The sequence below is a fragment of the Equus przewalskii genome, chromosome X, assembly GCF_037783145.1.
Source record: "Equus przewalskii isolate Varuska chromosome X, EquPr2, whole genome shotgun sequence".
NCBI classification, from domain to species: domain Eukaryota; kingdom Metazoa; phylum Chordata; class Mammalia; order Perissodactyla; family Equidae; genus Equus; species Equus przewalskii.
This window is the reverse complement of record NC_091863.1, coordinates 92,745,625-92,771,258: the sequence shown is the minus strand read 5'-3', so window position 1 is coordinate 92,771,258 and position 25,634 is coordinate 92,745,625. Positions and strand designations below refer to the sequence as shown.

The following is a 25,634-nucleotide window of genomic DNA, read 5'->3' as shown; positions in this document are numbered from 1 at the left end:
GGTCAAAAAATAAGGAGAACATTTTACTTTTAAAATTTATAATTGGGGCTGGCCCAGTGGTGCAGCGGTTAAGTTCACACGTTATGCTTTGGCGGCCCAGGGTCTGCCGGTTCAGATCCCGGGTGCAGACATGGCACCCCTTGGCAAGCTATGCTGTGGCAGGCGTCCCACATATAAAGTAGAGGAAGATGAGCACGGATGTTAGCTCAGGGCCAGTCTTCCTCAGCAAAAAGAGGAGGATTGGTGGCAGATGTTAGCTCAGGGCTGATCTTCCTCCAAAAAAAAAAAAAAAGAAAAATGTATAATCTATAGACCATTTATATTAGATCCCTAGCCAATTCTGTTAATGGCTGAACTTAAAATTTAAGAATTTTTAAATACTGAATCTAGTATTAAATGATCTCTTCCCTCCTTCTAAAATATGTTGCTATTGCTCACATCTCTTACATGTAGATAATTAAAATTTTTTGTTTACTGTTACAATACTTGAAATTGAGTGAGTCCAAAAAACCAAATGTAATCTTTTATAAGTATATATACAACGATGTGTCTTATACATATGTATAAGGATATATCCCTTAGAGGATTTGATGTAATTTGTACCTTCTCTGGTTGTAGATTTTCCTTTTCATGGTACATTGTGTTTTAGATTCCAACTTTATTAAGATTCTGAAATACTATTTAAAATTGGAAGTCAACTAGGAGTTGTAACGTTTCTTTTTAGGTTTTGTCATAATCATTGTAATGTTTTTGTTTGTTGTTAGTCTTGATTTAAAATAATTTATCTCCAGTAAGACTACTCTTGCATATCAGGAGGTACCATCTAGGTCTTCTACTTTGACTGTGTATACTACTTGCTTGTTCTTTAGCTAGCTACTAGTTGAAGGTAAATGCTGTGTTAGCTCTCAGCTAAAAGAAGCCATGCATGTACTCCGAAATTAAAGGCAATTAAAAAACTACTTATGTTGAGTTCAGTGATGATTTTCTTAAAGCAGCTTTGCCACTTGTTTAGTTCATACCACTTTAAAAAATATCTTTGATTCTTTAAGAAAGTTTATACTAGTACTTGGTGGATGAAAATATCCTGAGGAAGTAACAAGAGGGTATTACAGAGAATTAATAATCAAAAAGGGTTGGAAAAAGAGTTCAGCAAATAAACCATCAAGTGGATAACTCAAGTGTGCTTAAAGTCTGAAACCTAGTTATTTAGAAGACTTTCCTCTCTGTCTGATTGAGATGCTTAGATTAAGCTACTTTGTATTGACAATTTATTATTGAATTTTTTAAAGCTAATCTCTATTTCCCTTATCAAAATATTGGATTATTTCTACTTGTATTTGAGTGTATTGAAGTCCCCCTGAATCAATGACCTTGTTTATATTAAAATAGCTATTCCATAAGTCATAATTTTACTTTCACTATACTTTGGGAAATTAAAAAAATATCTATTACCTTGAAAAATCATCATCTTGAAAATAATGTTCTTTGTAAATTATTTAGCCGGTTCTTCAAATTTCCACCAACCCTACTTATGTGTGTTGGTATTAGAGAAGTGGCTGCTGCTCTTTTTCTTGTACTGATTTTCTTAGTATGTGGCTTAATAAGTAGATGTTTAGCTTCTTGTTATATGGCTTAATAAGTAGATCTTTATGTAGCTTCTTAAAATTTGTTTGGTTAGCATCCTCAAGAAAGGATTGCAATATATGTGGGCTTTTGCAATGAATAGTTCATTCGACTGGTTTCCATTGCATGTTCATTCCTGCTGATTTATTCTATAATGTCTTTCCTTTTAATAATTATTTTATTTGCTTATAGGTGTGTCCTGAAAGTTTTCACTTACTGTGGAAAGATGTGCTTCTGAGTACTATGTAATATAGCTAAATGAAAAAAACTAATTATGAAAAGTTACATTGAAGTATAGTTAAGGATCATGGAAAGCCAAATCAGATTTTGAGAAGTTTATTATTTGGGTTTAGAATTATATAAATTATCTAAATTACTTGTTTCATGTGTTTTTTTTTCCTGATCATATATACATTCTAATTTGAGGAGCATCATGTTAACCTCTAGCTTGTTAGTTATAATTAGGTAGTTTTCTCGACCCTCGGAATCTATCCATTTTTTTCTTTTCTGCTTGCTTTACTAATGACTTCCCTGTCGTCTCCCAAAACATCTTACTTCTCCCATCTTTTGGTTTGGTTGATTTACGTGAGATGTGAACACAGATGGAGGCCTTTATGTTATAGAGCATCATTCAGTGAAAAACTCTTCCAGAGGACCAGAGCAGCAGGACGTGCATCAAGGTATCTAGTGTTTGTGGAAGCCTTAAGTATTAAGGGGCCAGGTTGATATTTCTGAATTTGTATAGTCTTTTACTTACAATGCAGTACTGGTAACTAGAATAGGCAAGTGGGTTAATAATCTAGAATAGATATTTAGATAAAACAGATGCTTATTTTGACTGAGTATCACAGAGTAAAACATTAAATATCAATGTTCACAGCAAAATTGACATAGGAAAATTTTCAAGTACATACAATATATTTTAAAGATAAGTAGATCTCAACTTTTTTCTCTTTCTGCTACAATATGACTCATACACATCAATAATCAAAATGCTAGTGAGAGAGGTGTGGGGAGAATTCAGAATTCACTGTAGTGAAGGATGTTATAATTTGACTACCCCCCACCCTGGGAATAATTCTGACATTCCTCACCCCCAGGATAGTACACACTGTTACATCTCCTTTTTAAAATCACTCTTTAAAGATATATTTTTTCCTAATAGTCTTAGATATTTTATTACTTCAATTCTTCTGCATTTGGGGATTCAGTGCAATTTTAGCATATGCCCATAGACAGAAGAATAAAGGTGTCATTAATCTCAAAACTGTTTGGTACAAAGCTACTGCTTTGTCTATGATACTTGTCCTTTTCCCCTCACTGTGACTTCCTCCTAGTGAGGCTCTACTAGATCCAAGGTGGTGAAGACACTGGGGTAATGGAAATTGGTTCCTTTATGTTAACCATCTTTCTGTAATTACCGACTTATCTTTATTTCATTATGTATTTTAGTAGTCAATATGTAGCTTTAATTTGAAATTCTTTTCTATATTCTTCCGATAGTTGACATCTGAGATTTTATTTTGAATAAAAGGAAGATATTCTACTCCTTGTAAAACTAAACTTTAAAATTGAAAATTGTTACATTTATATTTATAATAAATAGATAAATACTAAGAACTCTTAAATTTGGTAGTTACTTATGTTAATAAATTCATTACTTTTGACTTTGGGATTAATATTTAGAATTATGTAAAATTATGGACAAATGGTTCCGTCATACAACGCCTTATCGTTCTTTATTTTTCTTTCCTTTTTTGATTTTCTTGGAATATTGTTTGATTTGGTTATTAAAAATTTAATAAACTTGTGGTTTTTTTAAAGAATTGAACTTTAGCACTGGCTTTGCATTTAGAATTAAGGTTTATTATTTGGCTTTTGGAAAAATGATTATGTATTACAGCAACATAACCCTATCATTTGCTGTGTTGGGAAAACTAAATCAGTCATGATGGTACCTAAACAATCTGCATCTCTTTATCTTCTGTCTCAGCAAAAGTTAGATATGCACAGGGCAATAGCATGGCTAGAAGATATCCAAGCCTCGAGAAAGGGTTTATAAAAGAAGATGCATGGAAGAGTTGGTGAGCTTCATTCCTTCATAATAGCCAGTGCGCCATTAGGCACCTGATCTAAATAATATTTAAATATTGTTTTCTAGCAAAGATCTTCATGGACCAGATGTAGTTTATTATGGAGATCTTTTATATCATGTGTATACGCTATTCCCTTTAATGTACTTTGGAATTAATGTGTTGATTTACTTTTAGGATTCTTAATCGTTCAACTTCTGTCACAAGAAACAAGCCAAAACAAGCTGCGGAATGTGAAAAGAGGTATAAAAATATCTTAGTCCTTATATTTAATATTTGTAGTGAGACTTGATCCTCTGTCAGTGATGTTTCCATATATGGGCTTTAGTTGAGTAAAGGATATCGATTTAATATAACTAGATAATTTAAAGAAGAAATATGTTACAGCACGAGTAAACTTACTTTTGATATAAACGAATCCCAAAATGCTGATTTGATCTCTTTTTGTGCTCATACTTGTATTTTGTCTTGACAATGGAGTCACTTATTCATTTATTAATTCAACATTTATTGTATTGCTATTACTGCCAGGAATAATGTGTTTTTTCATCATTGTGTTTATTTTCTATGTTATTGTTCACCTTTTGATTTCTTTTCAGTTGGATTTTACTAAATTCTTCTATGTGAATACATGGTCTAAGTCCACATATTATGAATTCCAGAGAACTAGAAGACCTTGAAAGTTTCTATTTATTCTTTTTGGTGGTTTGAAAATTTGCATCAGACTCAACTCCTGAGTCATTCTTAAGGGAGTGTAAAGTTCTAAGGCTGTGGAGTGGGTATGGAAGTACTCAGAGCAAGAATGAACATTTATTGAATTCTTGTTATATGTGTACTGTTCTGAGTGCTTTAGATGTATTATCTCATTTAATCCTCGTAATAACTCAATACAGTTGTTACTGTTGTCATCCCCATTTTATAGGTGAGAAAACTGAGGCTCATAAATTACCATAACTTGCTCAGGGTCACACAGCTAGTAAGTGATATAGTGAGAATTCAAACCCAGGTTGTCTGGCTCCAGAACCCCAGGTCTTAACATATGGTAATAAGAACACTTTGCTTCCTCCAGATCCGCAAATCCCAGTGGATGTCTTTTCCTTGATACCTCATAGTCCAAACTGCACTTATTTCTCCCCAAAGCTATTTCTTCTCCTTTTTTTGTTTTATTTGCCTGAGTGAACGTACCGCTATTTATTACAGTCATGCAAGCGAGCGACTTTGGAATCATCAGAAACTCCTCTTTCTTATTCACCCCTCCCAATCCAGTCAGTCACAGAAAATCGTAGTTTTTTAATATTACTTGCATCTCTCCCGACCTCTTCTTACCTATGGCAGTTGTGTTGGTTCAGGCCTCATTTTTTTCTACCTGGACTATTGCAACAGTGCCCAGACATATCTCCTTTCTTCAGTTTTGCCTACCTTTAAATCTGTCTTCTGCACTGATGTAAGAGTGATGGTTCTAAAACACAAGTCTGACTATGTGACACCATTTGTTATCTTCTAATGGTTCTTTCTAACTTTTAGGACAAAGCTTAAAATATTTAGCTTAACCCGTAAGACTGAAGTGAGTGTCTACTTCGAGAGCCTCATCTCATGCTCTCTTCCACTGGCACCTTTTGTGACTAAGAACAGTACCTCTTTCCTCGTTACAGCCTGGTTTCACGTCTCTGTGTTCTCTATCCTGCTCTCTCTGCTGGGATTGCCCCTGCTTCTTCTCTTTTTCACTTAACCTTTCAGAATCAGTTCAAGCGTAAGATGACTTATCATACTCAAGTCGAGAAACACCTATCTCAAATTTCATTTAACCGATTTAATTCACTCTCTTCCTTTTTGAAAGCTGATTCTGTTATCTTAAATATTTGTTTTTCTTAAAGTTTCTGTTATTACCTTCCCTCTTAGTTCTTTCATTCCCATCTTAAGCTTCCTCCCCAGGTTCCTGACATACTCTTGAGAAAGCCCCATCTGCCCAAACCTCAAAACTGTGATAGCCAATCCTGACATTTCCTTCACAGAACTATGACTTCTTATTTTGAAACAGTCACCCAGTTCCTTCTTTAAAAACAAAACAAAACATTTAAAAACTTTTTCCTGACCATAAGAGTAATGTAGCTTTATTGTTGAGAAGTGACAAATTGGGAAATTTAAACTCAAAGAAAAAATATACAAATATCGCCCATTATCCTACTCTGCATAGATGAGAAGTCATAGTATTTTGGCATTTTTCTCTTCAGACATTTTTTCTGTATGTGTGCATGAATATTTACATTGGCATGTGTGTATGTGTGTACATAAATATCCTCTGTAGAGTTGTATTACCTGTTGCCTACTCACCACCTTCGCTTAGATGTGTGTAATAGGCATAGGAAACTTAACTTTCCAAACCACACTCTTAATCTCTCTCCTTCTGCCTCTTAAACCTGTTCTTCTTGCATTTTCCCCCATTTCAGAAAATGTCAACTCTATCCTTCTAGTTGCTCAGCTCAAAATCCTCAGAATAATCCTTAACTTGTCACTGTCGTTCACAGCCCATATCTAATTTATTAGCAAATCTTGTTGATTGCACCTTCAAAATAGACCCAGAATCTGATCACATCTTACCACCTCTCCACCAACCACCCTCACCCTAGCCATCTCTTACTTGGAATATTACAAAAGTATCCTAACAGGTCTCCTTTCTGCCCTTGCTTTCCTTTAGTTTGTTTTTCAAAAAGCATCAGATTGATACTTTTAAAACGGAAGTCAAATCATGTCATTCTTCATAATTCTCTAATGACTTACCATCTCATTTAGAATAAAAACTAGAATCCTTTGAGGACTTGTATATCTCAACATTATTTGGCCCCGTACTGCCTTCCTCTCTTGCGTCACTCTTCCTGGTTAGTTATTCTCCATCTATACTGGCCTCCTTGTTGAATCTCAATACACCAGGAGTTTTTTCTCCCTCTCGTGGCTTTTGCCTCTGCCTGGAATGATTTTCCCTCAGATAACCATATAGCTTATTCCCTTGCCTTTAGGTTTCTGCTCAAACGCCACTTCATCAGCCAGGGGCTCCCTGTACAACTTAGATGAAAGCACATGCCTCTCCCACTCCTTTGTCCCTTGTCCCATAGTTTGCTTTATTTTTCTCCACAGAACTTAATACCATCTGACATTCTAAATGTATACTTTTTTGCCATCTGACATTCTGAATATATACTTGTTTATTTATTGTTTGTCAACACCACTCTGTCATCCCTTGGGCACACTACAATCTTGATTTTATCAGTTATTAAGAGAAGACTGTTGAACTCTCCAAAACTAATTGTGCATTTGTCTTTTTCCTTAATGTTCTATCATTTTTTCTTCATATATTCTGAAGTTGTTATTAAATACGTAAATGTTTAGGATTGTAATGTCCTGTTGGTGAAGTTACACCCATGTCATTATGAAATGACTTTCTTTATATTCCTGGTAGTATTCTACTTTTCTGCTATTAATATAGTCATCTCCACTTTCTTTTGATTAGTGTTAACATGATATATCTTTCTCTAGCTTTTATTTTAATTTATTTGTATCTTTTTGGTGAAAGTGGGTTTCTTGTAGTTAGTGTATGGTGGCATCTTTCTTTTTCATTGAATCTCATAATGTGACTTTTAATTGCAGTGTTAAGATTGTTTATATTTAATGTAATTATTGATATTAATGGGTTTAAATCTACTGTCTTGTTATGTATTTCCTTTTTGTCTTATCTTTTGTAGCCATCTTTCCTCTTTTTCTCCCATCTTTTGAATTATATTTTAAAATTCTAATTTATCTCCTTTGTGGGCTTATTAACTATAACTTTATGTTATGTTAGTGGTTGTTTTAGGGTTTAAAGTATAATATTTAACTTTTCACAGTCTGCCTTCAAGTGCTAGTATGCTGTTTCATATATTGTGTAAGAACCTTCAGTGTATTTCTGTTCTTCTCTCTTGGCCTTTGTAGTGTTGTTGCTATACATTTTACTTCTGTATATGTTATAAACAACACAGTACATTGTTATGATTTTTGCTTTAAATAGTCAATTATTTCTTTAAAGATATTTAAATAACCAGAATAATGTCTTTTATCTTTACTCAGTTACCATCTCCAGTGTCCATTATTCCTTTGTGTAGATCCATATTTCTATGTGTATCATTTTCTACCTGAAAGAGCTACTTTAACATTACTTTTACTGCTGGTCTGCTGGTGTTGAATCCTTTCAGTTTCTCTATGTCTGAAAAAGTCTTTATTTTGCCTCCATTTTTGAAAGATATCTTTGCAAGTACAAAATTCTGGGTTGACGTTTTTTTCTTTCAGTACCTTAAAGAAGTTTCTCCACTGTCTTCTGGATTGCATTGTTTCCAGTGAGAACTCTGTTGTCAATTGTTGTTTCACGGAGCCTAATGTGTCTTTTTTCTTTGGCTACTTTTTACATTTTCTCTTTGTCATTTACTTTTAAGTAATCTGATTTTGATGCATCTTGGCGTAGTTTTCTTCATGTTTCTTTTGCTTGGAGTTCATTGAGCCTCTCAAATTTGTGGATTTATTGTTTTCAAGAAATTTGAAAGTTTGGGGCCTTTATTTCTTCAGATATTTTTTCTGTCACCTGATCTCTTCTTCTGGAACCCCAATTATATGTGTTTGAGGCCGCTTGAAGTTTCCCATAGATCAATGATAGTCTATTTGTTCTTCTTTATTTGATTTTTGCTAGTTCCTTTGCTGTGTTTTTATGTTTGCTAATCATTTCTTATGAAATGTCTAAGCTTTAGTTAATCCCATCCAATTTATTTTTAATTTCAGATGTTGTATTTTTAGCTCTTAAACTTTGATTTTTATTTATTTTATGTCTATCATTTCTGTACTTAACATGTTTAGTCTTTTCCTCTAGCTTCCTGAACCTTGCCTGGTTGATTTTTTTTTTTTTTTTTTTTTTTGGTGAGGAAGATTGGCCCTGAGCTAACATCTGGTGCCAATCTTCCTCTTTTTGCTTGAGGAAGATTGTCACTGAGCTAACATCTGTGCCAATCTTCCTCTATTTTATATGTGGGACACTGCCACAGCATGGCTGGATGAGCAGTGTGTCAGTCCGTGCCTGGGATCTGAACCTATGAACCCCAGGCTGCCAAAGCAGAACACACAAACTTAGCCACTATGCCACTGGGCTGGCCCTTGCCTGGTTGAATTTTTGATTGCATGCCAGACATTGTAAACTTTACCTTCTTGGATGCTGGATGTTATAGTATTTCTGTAAATATTCTTGAGCTTTGTTCTGGGATGTGATTAAATTATTTTGTAACAATTTTATATTTTGGGGACTTGGTTTTATGACTTATTATGTGGGATCAGTGTGGCATTTAGTCTGGGACCAAATTTGCCCCCCTAATGAGGCAAGACCTTTCTTAGTACTTTACCTGATTCCCCATTAACTATAACATTTTCCTGTTTGGCTTGTGGAAACTGGTACTATTCCTAATACTCTGTGAATCTGAGAATTACTCTCTAATATTTCTGGTGATTCATTCTTTTGCCTAGGGTAGTTTTCTCACACCTGTGATCAGTGATCACTACTCAGCTGAAAATTTGAAGGATGTCTCTGCAGAGTTCTTACGTTCTTTCTCTGTGCATTACGTTTTTCTGTTACTTTGTCCTGTTAACTCAATCTACCTTTTGCTCCCAGGCTCCCAGCTATGTCTCCTCAATTCAGAGAGCTCTCTCAGCCCTGCTTTGGTTCCCCGTCTTTGGGCTGTAGCCTGGAAGCTCCCTTTCTAAAGCAATCTGACTCAATTGTGGTGGGGTTCACCTTGTTTGTTACCCATCTCTAAGGGATAAATGTCTTTTTTTTTGCCTGGTATTGAATGTCTCAGAAAGCATAACTTTATATATTTTGTCTGTTCTTTTAGTGTTTTCAGTTAGGATATAAATCTGGTCACTGTTATTCTATCTTGGCCAGATGCAAAGCCTAATTTTTACACTTTATGTACTTTGTCAATATTTAGGTGTGATTGTTTCTTCCATATGCCCTCTCCACCTCAACATTTAAAAAATTACTGACCATAGTTTTCAGATACTTATGTGATTTCATCTTTATTTATATTTAACTCTTTCAGTCCATTAATTATGGTATTTGATGTGAGGTAAGGAATCTAGTTTTTTTCCTCCCTCCTTCTCTCCTTTTTCTCACTCCCTCTCCTCTTCTCCCTCTCTTTTTCTTTCTTTCTTTCTGTGTATATTTTACAATGAACCAGTTGCCCCAGCACTATTTGTTACATAATCCATCATTTCCACAATTATTTTAAATTTCATTTTTATTATAAGTTGTTATACTTGTGGTCCTGTACTCCTATTCCACGGAAAAATCTATAGATTCTGGAGCTAGCACTATTTTATTAATATAATTTAATAGAATATATAATTTCCTGGTAGGGAAGTCGCCTTTATTATATAAGTTTTCTCTTGATCATCCACTCTTCCAAATTAACTTTGAAACTCTTTTATCTGATTTCTAAAAGAAGCCCAAAAATACTTCTTGAGTTTTTAAAAAGATTTCAGTTATCAGTCATTTTGAAGAATTTATACCTATAATATTTAGTCTTTCTGTCCAAGAACTTTCTAGTTATTCAAATCTGTTACTAGACATTTGTGGTTTTTTCATGTAGGTCTTCTCTATGTCCAGTTAAGTTTTTTCCTAGGTATTTTTTACTTTTCCTTCTCTTTATGAATGAGATTTGTCCTAATACATTTTATAACTTGTTATAGTTGGTATATAGGAAAGCTATTAACTTTTGTATCTTTTTCTATAGCTGGTAACCTTACTTCTCTTAATAATAGACTTTTTGTGTTTTTTTCCCTTGTGTAATCATGTTTTCTATAAATTTTGAAAATTTGTTTCTAATTTTTAAATGTTTCTTTTCTTACTGTACTGTAGATAAGTTCCAGAACAGTGTTGAGTAACAGCAGCTCTAGTGGTTATTTTGTTCGTGTATTTTTTCCAAAGGAACTCCTTGTTCAAATCTGCTACCTAACGAAGCGTGCATGATCTACCTTACCCCACAAAACAACTAGGTGAAAAGAATTTCTACCATAGCCCCCCTGTGTGTCAGACTGAAGGGTTAGAGGCTCATAATCATTAGTTCAAAGGCAAAAAGGACTTATTCCTCTAAACTCTTGGGCATTTAGACAAAATAAATTTGTCTAAAGAAATTATTAGTTGTTGGGTTTTTAAAAAAATTTTTGGTAATGATTTGAATATAATAAATATCCTGTCTGTTCTTTGACTATATGTCTCTAGATATTACATTTCTTTTGGCCTCTAAAAAATCCTTAGAATAGGCCTATGCATAGGGTGATATTACATAAGCCTATTTTGATATTTTTAAGGAATGTAAATGATTGGGAACTTAACTATGTTTTTGTCAACTTGAAGTTTTATGTTGTTAGTTCAAAGCATAGGCATGGGTAAATTCTTTAGATTTCTGGTAAGAAAAGAGACAACTTTATAATGTTCGTAATGTATACCTAAGGGTAATTTAAAATATTTTAACATATTAAGGCATCTTTAATTTTTCAGCATCTCAGCAGATGAAGTTAATTCACCCTTATCACCCCTTACATGGCAGGTAAGAAAAAATTAAGTTACTGTTATATCTAATGTCTTGTTCTTAGTTATTTAGTTAAAAGAAATTGTCTCATTGCAGCCCTTAGAAAATCAGAAGGATCAAATAGATGAACAACAGTGGCCAGAATCTCAACCTATAATCTGGCAGAGTGAAGAAAGGAGACGGAGCAAACAGATTAGAAAAGACTATTTCAAGGTACCTAATTGTAAAATTTACTTTGTAATTATTAATTTTGATTTTGTCAGTTTTGTTTTGTGTTAAGAAGGTAGAATATAACTCTCTAGTTAAATATTGTAAATGTATTATTTTATCTTGATTTCCCACATGTATGTGGTATAGATAATAATATGATTCAGTTTTATCCGTAAAATTTCAGTAATTCAGAATACTTAAGAATGAGTAAATCAATATGAATTATGATTTACTAAATACTTTACAAGAAAGATGAATGTTTCCTACACTATCAGTTGTAGCAATATGTAGTAATGTTTTAAAAGAATTGCCCAGAAAAGATCTTTCATTTGTTTGAATAAATAGTTGACACATATTTGCAGTTAGCATTTAACTGTTTCTATGTAAATAAATCTTATTTATGTTGTTCTAAAAATACTTGAAAGCATTTTCCCCCATTTTCTTTTCTTCTTATTACCTTAGTAGATTTCTTAAGATGGTCGTTTATCTTAGCTAAATTAAAAGCTAGACCATCTGAATTTTCCCAAATTTCTGCTTAGCAGAGTTTCAATGAAATTTTACTGTGTACACCTTTGTAAATGTTATAATATTATCTATTTGTGGTTAAAGTCTGCTATATTTGCAGATGCCAGTCATCGGAATTGGAATAATCTTCAGTACTAGTCAGAATACATTTTTGGAATTTCTAACTCAAATGAACAGTGCAAACAAGCTCCTGCTCCATGAATAGCAAATTCTGTTGTTTTTGTGCACCTTTTCTGTTTTCCAAAACCTAATTTTTATTTAATAATAATAATAATAAAATTTTATCAAAATACTGAATTCTAAGCTGAATTGTAGGTATTTTGAGGTTAATATCACTAATGAATAGGATTATATTTTATATTTTTCTCTGGTAGAAATGAGTCTCTGTGCACATTGATCTGTTTCCTTATATGGGAGTGTAACATATATTTGGAAGTAGTATCCTATGACCAAAACAAAAATGTTATATGTCTTAGCAAGTCTGACAGGTTTAATGTTTCAACAAATAATTACTGAATCCTTTTAATGAGCCTCATGTTACCTGAACAATAGGAGAGAGAATCAAGAAATAAAAGACAGGGAAAAAGGGAAGGACACTGTAAGCAGAACCCTGGTCATTGATGGTGAGAGTCTATTTATCCCAACCCTTTACAGATCTGTAGTTATATTTACATTCTGCAGTTTATTTTAAAGTCCCCTCTTTTAGTTTATGAGACCTTGAACAAAGACAGTAAAATTTGTTAATAGATAAAGCTTGATGAATGACTGGTGATGTGGGGGAAATTTTAGTATTTCTAACTCATAAAAGAGATTTCCATATTTATTTAATCTTCTAGTATATTAAAAGCATACAAATTCTATTTATGAAAATACTTGCATAACACTGACTAAGTGCCAGGCACTGTTCTAAGTGTGTACTTTTCAAATATCTACTCATTTAATTTTCGTAACAACCCTAAGAAGTAAGTAAAAATATTATCATTCCTATTTTACAGATGGAGAAATTAAGGCACAGGTAGGCTAAGTAATATGCTTCAGGTCACTTAGCTAATAAGCAGCTCAGTCAAGATTTGAACCTAGCTTGTTTGAACCCAGAGCACCTATGCTGCCTGTTTATCTACTGCGGATAGCCTAATATTAAATGAACAGATACTTTAAAATCAATACAGTTTTAAATATTTTGTAGTAATTCAAGTGAACTTCTCAATAAAGTTTTAATAGAGGCCTCAGTGACCCTTTAAAAAATATTTCTTTGATTTAATAGCATTATTTGTTAATAAGCATTTTATTTTTTATGGCTTAAGCATACCTTCTATAGTATTGCTATATTTTGTAAGTTGCTAAGAGATCATGTGAGATAATCTTTGAAGTGTCCATTATATAATCATCATTTAGCAAATGTTAATTTCTTCCATACTTAATAAAGTAAGTGCAAAGATAAGTTTCACTCACTGGGGAATGTTTTAAGGAGATATGTAGTTCTCCTCAATAGTCAGAAGATGTCACTGTTAAGACACTGTTAAAAAATTGAATGTCAACCATTTTTTCCTAAGATGTAAAAAAACCTTATAAAATCCAGATACTACTCTCTAAATTAAATCAAAGCCATTATTCAAAATTGCCAGTATTTTCATGATTAAAACATCATCAATTTCTATGAAGCGTCCTTCTTTCAAAAAGAAAATTTCTCTTATTTAATGACCCATCTCCCGAGAATCAAAAGGATTGTTCATAGGATATATTACTGAACTTAATCTGTATTTATAGTTCATTAAACATTAAAATATACTACTCCAGAGATTTATATCAAATTATCACTGAGCTCGCTCGGTGATGGCTCCGTTAGCTTTGCTGTGTTATGAAGCATACAGAGCTTTTGTGCAACTTTATCCTGACACATATAAATGACTGAGCCATGGAATTTCTTTGTTTGTGTCCCATGGTAAATTATAGATGATGCTGGTTTTCAGTATATTTTTTCAAAGTGTTTGTGTGTATGTTTGTCTCTCCATTATTGCTTCTTAGTTGCCAAGACTAATTTTGGGTAGTATGTTTTTCAAGTAAGCCCCTGAAGCTAAGTAAAAAATGTTTCAATATATTGACCAGATTATATGAGCAAGAAGATAAATTGGGTCAGATTATGTGACTAAGTAAATCACTGTAGGAGAGTTACATTAATTCTTTTAGATAACCAGGCCACTGTTGTGTAGATTACTACTCTAGTAAATAAAATTTAATGTCCTTGTTGCCAAAATAAAATCACTGCAAGCTTCATCGTGCGGGTCTCCCCTAAAACTCTCCCCACTAAGATACAATGAAAAGGACATTCATATTCCAGCAGTTGAGAGACCCATGTAGCCATATATCTGAAGGTGGAGTTGCTGGAGCAACCCCTGAGGAAGTGAAATGAGGTAAGCTTCTCTTCCTCCCAAAGGTCAGTGACCCAGGGACTGTGCACAACTCCAAGTGGAAAGGGGGGAGGGGCTGGCCCTCCACAGAAACACCAACACTTTCCAGGGTCCCTCACAGCCCAGGGAAAAGTCCCACACAGAGGTGACTAGCTATTGCAGGCTTGTCTTCATCACACCAACATGCCAGGAGAACAGACAGTGAGGGCAGAGTGAGAAGCCCTGAAGATAGCACAGGAGAATGCGCCCCTCCCTGTAGCCCAGCACCCAAGTTAAAAGCAGCCTCTGGGAGCTCAGCCAAGGATCTTGGTGGGCTCAGAATACACAGCTCTTGACCCCAACTCAGTGGTGGCAAGTGGAAGCAGTGATTAAGTACTACCACTATGTGAAAGCACAAATCCATGTCATCTGTCAGTATGAAAAAATATATTAAATCTCCAGACCAGAAGGAAAATGACAGGTGCCCAGAAATGAATCCTGAAGGCACAGTAATATATAATCTAAATGGCAGAGAATTCAAAATAGTTATCATAAAGAAACTTAATGAGTTATAAGAAAATGTAAATAGAATGTTCAACAAGTTCTGGAACTTCTTCACAAAAGAGATTGAAACTATAGTGAAGAACCAATCAGAAATATTAGAGATGAAAAAGACAATGGATGAGATAAAGAATAATATGGATTCCTTGAACAATAGAGTTGATAATATGGACAAATGAATCAGCAATGTTGAGGACAGAAATATAGAAATGATTCAGGTGGAGGAGTGAGAACTAAGACCAAAAAGAAATGAAGTTCTCTGAGAAATATCCGACTTAATTAGGAAGTGCAACATAAGGATTATAGACATTTCAGAGGGAGAGGAGATGGAGAATGGAGCAGAAAGCTTGTTCAAAGAAATAATAGCTAAGAACTTCCCAAACCTGGGGAAGGAGCTGGAAATGCAAGTGAAAAAAGTCAATAGATCTCCTAACAGTATCAATATAAAAAGACCTACTGCAATGCATGTAGTAGGAAGCTGGCAAAAGTCAATGCCAAAGTAAAAGTACTAAGGGCAGTAAGGCAGAAGAAAATAACTTAGAGAGGAACCCCTATCAGGCTTTCAGTGGATTTCTCAGCAGAAACCTTGCAGGCTAGCAGATAGTGGAATGGTATATTCAAAACTCTGAAAGACAAAAACTTTCAGCCAAGAATATTCTATCCAGTGAAAATATCCTTTAGATATGATGGAGAAATAAAAGCATTCCCAGATTTGCCACAACTAGAAGGACCCACAACTAAAATATACAACTATGTATTGGGGAGATTTGGAGAGAAAAAGCAGAAAATAAAGGAAGATTGGCAATGGTTGTTAGCTCAGGTGCCAATCTTAAAAAAAAAAAAATCCCAGATAAACAAAATGTAAGGGAGTTCATCACCACAAGACCCCCCTACCAGAAATCCTCAAGAGATACTAATACCTTAAAGAAAAAGAAGGGGGTTACAAAGCCCTGAGTAGGGAGATAAATAAAAAAAAGTAGACAAAATCAGAATGTTGTAGCTATCCATCAGAACAGGTTAACAAACATTTAATTATAGCATTAAAGATAAAGGGAAGGAAAACACCAAAAATAAATATAATCTCATTTTAACACAAACCCACAACACAAGATGCAATAAGATGTGACAAAAGCAACTTAAGAGTGGAAGAGGATAGGGATGGAAATGGCTTAGTCTGAGGAAATAAGAGGTTACCAGATAATGGACTATCTCATATACGAGATTTTTTCATGCAAACCTCATGGTAACCACTAAACAAATAAGTAGAACAGAGACACAAAAAATACGTAAGGAGAAAACTAAGAAACCAGCATAGAAAACTACCTAACCGAATTAGTAGTCTGAAATACGTGGGACAAGAAACAAAGGAAATGCAGAAGAACCAGAAAATGAGTGATAAAATGGCAGTATTAAGCCCTCATATATCAATAATCACTCTAAGTGTAAGTGAGTTGAATTCTCCAATCAAAAGACAGAGAGTGGTGGGATGGATTAAAAAACAAACCTAACAATATACTGCCTCCAGGAAACACGCCTCAACTCCAATGACAAACAGGCTCAGGGTGAAGGTATGGAAGGTGATATTCCAAGCTAATGGCAAACAAAAGAAAGCAGGTGTTGCCATATTTATGTAAGACAAAGTAGACTTCAAGACAAAACAGGTAAAGAGAGACAAAGAGGGGCAGTATATAATGATCAAATGTGCACTCCACCAAGAAGACATAACACTTACAAATATCTATGCACCCAACACTGCAGCACCAGAGAACATAAAGAAACTATTAACATACCTAAAAGGAGATATCAACAACAACACAATAAAAGAAGGGGACCTTAACACTCTTACATCAATGGATAGATCATCCAGACAGAAAGTCAACAAGGAAACAGTGAAATCAAGTGAAAAACCAGACCAGATGGACTTAATAGACATATATAGAACACTCCATCCAAAAACTGCAGAATAAACATTTTTCTCAAGTGTATGTGGAACATTCTCAAGAATAGACCATGTGTTTGGAAACAAGTCAAGCCTCAATAAATTTAAGAAGATAGAAATAATACAAAGCATATTTTCTGACCATAATTCTATGAAACTGGAAATCAACTGCAAGAAAAAAGCTGAGAAAGGGACAAAGATGTGGAAACTAAACAACATGCTACTGAACAACCAATGGATCATTGAAGAAATTAAAGGACAAATAAAAAAAATATCTGGAGACAAATGAAAATGAAAACATACCATACCAACCCATATGGGATGCAGCAAAAGTGGTCCTAAGAGGGAAATTCATTGCAAATCAGGTTTACCTTAACAAACAAGAAAAATCTCAAATAAGCAATCTCAGACTACAACTAACAGAATTAGAAAAAGAACAACAAAGCCCAAACTCAGCAGAAGGAGGGAAATAATAAAAATCAGAGCAGAAATGAAATTGAAACAAAAAAGACAATAGAAAGAATCAGTGAAACTTAGAGCTGGTTCTCTGAGAATATAAACAAAATTGACAAACTGTTAGCCACACTCACTAAGAAAACAAGAGAAAAAGCTCAAAGAAATAAAATTAGACATGAAAGAGGAGAAATTACAATGGATACCAAAGAAATACAAAAGATTATAAGAGAATACATTGAAAACCTATATGCCATCTAATTGGGACAATCTAGAAGAAAGGGATAAATTCTTAGACTCTTCCAACCTCCCAAAAGTGAATCAAGAAGAAATAATCTGAATATACCAATTACAAGAGATTGAAACAGTAATCAAAAACCTCCCCCCAAATAAAAATCCAGGACCAGATGGCTTCTCTGGAGAATCCTAGAAAACATTCAAAGAAGATTTAATACCTGTTCTTCTCAAATTGTTCCAAAGAATTGGGAAGATGGAACACTTTCTAACACTTTCTACGAGGCCAACATCACCCTGATACTAAAGCCAGACAAGGACAACACAAAAAAGGAAAATTACAAGTCAAGATCGCTAATGAAAATAGATGCAAAAATCCTCAAGAAAATATTGGCAACCTGAATACAGCAACACATCAAAAAGATCACACCTCATGATCAAGTGGGATTTATACCAGAGACCCAGGGTTGTTTCAGCATCCGAAAATCAATCAATATGATAAACCACATTAACAAAATGAGGAACCGAAACCATGTGATCATTTCAATAGACACAGAGAAAGCATTTGACAAGATCCAACTTTCATTCATGATAAAATCTCTTAATAAAATCAGAATAAAAGGAAAGTACCTCAAAATAATACAGGCAATATATTAAAAACTCACAGCAGCATCATACTCAATGGGGAAAACCTGAAAACCATCCCTCTGAGAACAGGAACAAGACAAGGGTGCCCACTCTCACCGCCTTTATTCAACATAGTACTGGAGGTTTTGGCCAGAGCAATTAGGTAAGAAAAAGAAGTAAAAGGTATCCAAACCGGCAGTGAAGAAATCAAACTCTTGCTGACGACATGAAAACTGAAAGCCATCCTTCTGAGAACAGGAACAAGACCAATCAGATAAAGAAGATGTAGTATATATATACAATGGAATACTACTCAGCCATAAAAAAGGCAAAATCGTCCCATTCTCAAGAACGTGGATGGACCTTGATGGTATTATGTTAAGTGAAGTAAACCAGACAGAGAAAGACGGACACCATATGATTTCACTCATATGTGGAAGATAAACAACCACATGTACAAAGAGAACAGTTCAGTGGTTACCAGGGGTAAGGGGGTTGGAGTGTGGGCACAAAGGGTGAATGGGCACATGTACATGGTGACTGACAGATGATAATGTACAACTGAAATTTCACAATGTTTTAAACTATTATGACCCCAATAAAAAAATAAATGAATAAATAAACTCATTGTTTCTCAAAGTAAACTTATCCCAGGAAATAACTACTTTTAAAAAAAATTGTTTACAGAAATATATTAATATTATTTTAATAGCTATACAACAAAATATGAAAATCTAACCTCTTGTTGAGAAATTATGTTTAATATAAATTAGTAGCTTTAATTTTTGGGGGGAGGGGAAGCAAATAGTCTGGGTTTTTGTGCTTTTTAAATTTTTTATTTTCTTTTGTGGTAACGGTGATTTATAACATTATATAAATGTCTGTGTAAATCATTATATATTTGATTTCTGTGTAGATTACAACATGTTCACCACCCAAAGACTAATTACAATCCATCACCACGCACATCTCCCTAATCACCCCTTTCACCTTACTCCCTCCTCCCTTCCCCTCTGGTAACCACCAATCAAGTCTCTGTTGATATGTGTGTTGTTTTTATCTTCTACTTATGAGTGAGAGGATATGATATTTGCCTTTCTCCCTCTGACTTATTTCACTGAGCATAATGCTCTCAAGATCCATCCATGTTGTCACAAATGGCTGGATTTCATCTTTTTTTATGGCTGAGTAGTATTCTATTGTGTATATATACCAGATCTTCTTTATCCATTCATCCCTTGATGGGTACCCAGGTTGCTTCCAAGTCTTGGTTATTGTGAATAATGCTGTGATGAACATAGGGGTGCATCTATCTTTATGCATTCGTGTTCATGTTCTTTGGATAAATACCCAGCAGTGGAATAGCTAGATCATGTGGTAGATCTATTTTTAATTTTTTCAGGAATCTCCATACTGTTTTCCATAGTGGCTGCACCAGTTTGCACTCCTACCAGTAGTGTATGAGGGTTCCCTTCTCTCCACATCCTCTCCAACACTTATTGTTTCCTATCTTGTTAATTATAGCCATTCTGTTGAGAGTAAGGTGATATGTCATTCTAGTTTTTTTTTTTTTTTAGGATGATTGGCCCTGAGCTAACATCTGCTGCCAATCCTTGTCTTTTTCTGAGGAAGATTGGCCCTGAGTTAACATCTGTGCTCACCTTCCTCTATTTTATATCTAGAATGCCTGCCACAGCATGGCTTGGTAAGCGGTGCTAGGTCTGCGCCTGGGATCTGAACTGGCAAAACCCAGGCCACCAAAGCAGAGTGCTCGATCTTAACTGCTACACCACTGGGCTGATGCCTTCATTGTAGTTTTGATTTGCATCTCCCTGATAGTGATGTTGAACATTTTTTCGTGTGCGTATTGGTCTTCTGTATATCTCCTTTGGAAAAATGTATGTTCAGAGCTTTTGCCCATTTTTAATTGTGTTAGTTTTTTTTTATGAGATGTATGAGTTCTTTATATATTTTGGATGTTAACTACTTATCAGACATGTGGTTTGCAAATATCTTCTCCCAGTTGTTAGGATGTATTTTCATTTTGTTGATATTTTTCCTTTGCTGTACAGAAGGTTTTTAGTTTGATGTAGTCCTATTTGTTTATTTTTTCTATTGTTTCCCTTTCCCAGTCAGACAAGCTACTTGAAAATATGTTACTAGGACCCCTGTCACAGAGTGTACTGTCTATGTTTTATTCTTCAAGTTTAATGTTTCCAGGTCTTACATTTAAGTCTTTAATCCATTTTGAGTTGATTTTTGTGTATGGTATAAGATAGTGTCTACTTTAATTTTTTTGTGTATGGCTGTCCAGTTTTCCCAGTACCAGTTATTGAAGAGACTTTCCTTTCTCCATTGTATGTTCTTGGTTCCCTTCTAGAAAATTAACTGTCCATAGATGTGTGTGTTTATTTTTGGGCTCTCCATTCTGTTCCATTAATCTGTGTGTTTGTTTTTGTGCCAGTACCATCCTGGTTTGGTTACTATAGCTTTGTAGTATGTTTTGAAATCAGGGAGTGTGATACTTCCAGCTTTGTTCTTTTTTCTTAGGATTCCTTTAGCTATTTGGGGGCTTTTGTTCCATATAAATTTTAGGATTCTTTCTTCTATTTCTGTGAAAAATTTTGGAACTTTGATAGGGATTACATTGAATCTATAGATTGCTTCAAGAAGTATGGACATTTTAACTATGTTAATTCTTCCAATCCAAGAGCATGGAATATCTTTCCATTTTTTTATGTCTTTGATTTCTTTCAACAATGTTTTATAGTTTTCGGTGTACAGATCTTTTACCTCTTTGATTAAGTTTATTCCTAGAAATTTTATTCTGTTTGTCACAGTTGTAAATGGGATTGTATTCTTAATTTATCTTTCTGCTGCTTTGTTGTTAGCATATAGAAACGCAACTAATTTTTGTATGTTGATTTTGTATCCTGCAACTTGACTGTATTCATTGATCATTTCTAAATGTTTTTTAGTGGATTCTTTAGGGTTTTCTATATATAAAATCATGTCATCTGCAAATAATAACAGTTTACTTCTTTCTTTCCATTTTGGATCCCTTTCATTCCTTTTTCTTGTCTGATTGCTTGGGCTAAGACTTCCAGTACTATGTTAAACAAGAGTGATGAAAGTCGGCATCCTTGTCTAGTTGCTCTTCTCCGAGGGGTAGCCTTCAGATTTTCTCCATTGAGAATGATATTAGCATTGTGTTTGATATATATGGCCTTTATTATGTTGAGGTGCTTTCCTTATATACTCATTTTATTGAGTTTTTATCATAAATGGATGCTGTATTTTGTCAAATGCTTTCTCTACATCTATTGAGATGACGATGTGATTTCTATTCTTCATTTTGTTAATGTGGTGTATCACAGTGATTGATTTGTGGATGTTGAACCATCCCTGTGTCCCTGGAATAAGTCCCACTTGATCATCTTGTAACATCTTGTAAGAATGATAACACATGAATTTCTAAATGCATCTGATGATTTATTTCTAAAGGAACAAAGTTAAAAGGCATTAGAACAAGTATACTAAGTTAGTTTTAAGGATTATTTGACTTATTGAGATGGCATATATATTTGTCTTCAAACGTATCTTATTACTATTGTAATAAAACATTATAATGACTCAAAATATATATCTGATTTCATAAATACAGTGCAGTATTTTAATTTAAAAGCTAACCCCAAAGAAAATATTTTTATATAGTTTTTATGATCATGGTTAATTTTATATTGGAATATGGAAGCCAGCTGGGCTTGTGAAATAACCTGGTTTGTTCTGAGTCAGAGTTTGTGCACAAGTCAACTGTCTCTCCTGTGAAATTTATTATAAGCCTCAGAGATGAGCTGACCTTTCTGTTTCTGAATAGGCCTGTATTGTAGCATTTGAATTTAGATGCAATAAAACTTAAGTTATTCAGAACTGAATATTAATTGAGGACACTTGAGTTGAATGAGTAAAAAGTTGAACCTACAGAATATTTTTAAATCTATGTAAATATTAGGTTGGGTTTTAGGTCCTTTAAATATGTGCAGTATTGCAAACTAAGTAGTATCCTTCTGAGTTTTCATGTATAATGGATATTTTTAATTAGAATTGTTGTTGAGTAACAATAATACAATTCTCATTATCTAACTTCTTGACTGCAGCATCTTCTGTTTCTTTCGTTTATCAATTATCTGCTCACTCTTCTATGTCCTTTCTGTCTCTTTACCTTCTATCTTATAAATGTTCTCAGACCTCTACCATTATTCCTGATTCCCTTTTCAGCTGTTGCTTTTTCTCTTTGCTTTCTTTTAGGGCCAAACTTTTCATATCTAGGTCTCCAGTTTTTCATCTCTTCTTAACCCACTGCTCCTTGGCTTTCACCTCTATTTCTCCTTTGAAATAGTCCCTCATTAGAACTTAACATGTGCCTACTAATGGCAAAATCTATGTTACATTTGACAATGATAAGCATGTCTTTCTTCTTGAAACTACTTTCTTGGTTTCTGCGTCATTTTTCTTCCCTGATTCTTTTTGATGTCCTTGTCTAACTTTTCTTCTGCTTGCTCTTAGGGTCTCATCCTTTTCATATTTTGGTGAGGAAGATTGTCCCTGAGCTAACATCTGTGCCAGTCTTCCTCTCTTTGGTTTGTGGGATGCCGCCACAGAATGGCTTGATGAATGGTGTGTAGGTCCGTGCCTGGGATCCAAACCCATGAGCCCTGGGCCACCAAAGCACAGTTTGCAAACTTAAGCACTGTGCCGCAGGGCTGGGCCTGGATCTCATTCTCTTTTTATTACTCTAAAAACTCTCTCTGAAGCTTTTATGGTTCCAGATGTCTCTCATATTCTGCTGTGTCTAAATTTATATCCCATAAAATTGTTCTGATCTCCAGACCGGTGTTTCGAATTGTATGGATGCCCTACATGTATTTCAGATTCATTATGTCTCCCTCTCCCTCTCTGCACTATGGAGCTTGCTCCTCCTCTCTATTCTTTATTGTAATTAATAGTAGAGGTATCTATAAAGTTATCTAAGCTCTGTATCTGAGTCCTCCTTCATCTTTCCCTCTTTCATTCCCTTCACCTAATTGGTCACCAGGATGTTAGTTATACGTCATTTCTCCAATTCATCACCTCTTTGTCTCTATTTCCCTTCGTTTTGTTGGAACCCTCATTCTTTCTCACCTGAGCAATTGTAATAACTTCTTAATGGTCCCCCTTTCTCTAGTCTCCCAGTCCTTAGAGAAATCCTCAGCTTAAATGTCTTTATTGGTTCCCCATTATCAATATACATAAAGTTTAGACTTTTTAGAAACTTCATGGGCCATCTTTATCTACTTCTCTAAGTTTTGTTGCCTGCCACGATTCACTTTCCTCACGAGCCACACTACTGCTCTTTGTTTTCTGCATAGTCTGGGCTTTTTTTTCTTTTTTTTGGTGAGGGCCACCTGAGCTAACGTCTGTTGCCAATCTTCCTCTTTTTGCTTGAGGAAGATAGTCCCTGAGCTACCATCTGTGCCAGTCTTTCTCTATTTTGTGTGTGGGATGCTGCCACAGCATGGCTTGATGAGTGGTTTGTAGGTTTGTGCCCACAATCTGAACCCATGATCCCCAGTTCATGGAAGCAGAGCATACCAACTTAAGTACTATGCCAATGGGCCAGCCCCTGGGCTGAGCTTTTTTATTCCTTTGTGCTTTCCTTTTGGGAATGTCATGCTCATCAGCCCTTTATTCCTGAGAAATTCCTACTAATCATTTAGGATTTAGAGATGGGAGTATAGCATAGTGGTTAAGAGCCTGGGCTTCTAGAATCAAATCACTCAGGTTCCAGGCCTTATTTGAGATATCTACTAACTGTGTGACTTTGGCAAATTACCTAACCTTGCTGAGCTTAGTTTTTTTAATCTTCAAATGACTAATAATATCTTCCTCCACAGGATTGTTATAACTATTGAATTATTTAATAATGTAAAGTGCTTAGAACTCTGCTTGCCACAGAGTATGCACCTAATAAATATTAGCTTATTATTCACTCAAATGTTATTCTTTTTTTTTTTGTACCAATCGTCTTTTATTGGGTATTAACTCTCAGTTAGGATATGAAAGGATTCAGCAAAGATCAGGAGTGCTGGCCAAAAAAGGTCATGGTCAGGAATGTAGACTGTGCCCTCTACACTGGGCCCTTTTCAGTGGTACTTGCATAGCTGCTCATGTGTGAGTTTCTTGTAAGAAAGGTGGTATTTGAGAAGTTCGTAAGCTGCCAGCACTTAGAAACCCCAGCAATGCTCCCTTTCTTCACATTGACATACTTGTTGTGATACCAGTAGTAACCTCTTAGAAATGCTCCAACAGTACCTTTAGGGATGAAATCCCGCATCAGTATCCAGCTTGGTAGCTCCCCTATTCAGACACCCATGAGTTTCTTCTCCCTCACTGGTATGAGTGATGCCGTCTTGGAGTCCTGGTGTCTGCTTTCCAAATGTCACTCTTTTTTTAAAGTAGAATATAACCAAGAATAAGTGACATAAGTGAGCATCATGCCTAGGGATAGCCAGTAGGTTTATTCACACATGCTAACTCCATTCAGTGGCTATGTGGAGCATTGGGTTGAAAGCATATTGAGGCTATGTCTGGGATCAGCTGGAAAGAGCACCCTGGAAAGTAGTGATAATTGTCTTAAATCACAGGAGTGACAGTAGAGGAAGTTAGGTCTTGTATTTGTAATCCCTAATACTGCTCACCCCTCAGTTCATGGTAGAACTATCTATCAGGTAGGTTATCTATTTTTCCAGGAGTCATGGAAGATAAAGCTGCATAAGTAAAGGGGACCATTAAAGAGAACCTTGAATGCCAGGCAAAGAAATTTGGACATAATCCTAAAGTTAGTAGGTTTTTCAACAGGAGAGTCATGAGTTCCAAGTAATGTTTTGAGAAGGTTAGTCTTCCACTGATTTTCCACTGAATATTTGTGGTGAGGAGGAATCAGAAATAAGAACTGTAGTGGTTGTCATATTGTATTTCCTTAAATCTAAAAAGCACTTTTTCACATATTAGCATTTTTTTATATTGAGTATATTACCTCTATGCCTCGGTATAAAGTAGAGATATTAGTATTTACCTTAGAGTTGTTATGAATATTAAATGGGTTAATTCATGTAACACTTAAATCAATGCCTGGTATATAGTAAGCACTAGTATAAGTTAGCTATTATCACAACTAATATTATTATATAGTCAGTATATACATTTAATATAGTATTTTCTTTTACCTGAAATCACTAGGTTTCTTAACAATAGACATTTTTGAATGGTGATATTATCGACTAGGTGTGAGATAATGGGGGCCTAGGATAGGGTGGTACTTGTGAGAATTCAGAAGTAAGATGGA

General features: G+C 34.7%; 1 protein-coding gene and 1 pseudogene across 12 annotated transcripts in view; one reads left to right on the top strand and one right to left on the bottom strand.

Annotated features, from left to right (window-relative positions):
* LRCH2 (leucine rich repeats and calponin homology domain containing 2) overlaps positions 1-25,634 on the top strand; it is a 105,868-nt gene that overhangs the window by 56,923 nt on the left and 23,311 nt on the right. For 6 of the 12 annotated variants that reach the window (XR_011536273.1, XR_011536272.1, XM_070606372.1 and 3 more), the window contains 3 exons: positions 3,894-3,959; positions 11,284-11,332; positions 11,411-11,527. Coding sequence is in view for 8 of the 12 variants with exons in the window: in XM_070606372.1 (XP_070462473.1) it covers positions 3,894-3,959; positions 11,284-11,332; positions 11,411-11,527 (232 nt within the window). In the remaining 4 variants the exon portion in view is untranslated. Of the gene's footprint in view, positions 1-2,213; positions 2,304-3,893; positions 3,960-11,283; positions 11,333-11,410; positions 11,528-25,634 lie in introns of all 12 variants that reach the window. The other 6 variants (XR_011536271.1, XR_011536270.1, XM_070606368.1 and 3 more) reach the window with 2 other exon arrangements.
* On the bottom strand, positions 24,433-25,547 carry LOC103541148 (ATP synthase subunit f, mitochondrial pseudogene; annotated as a pseudogene).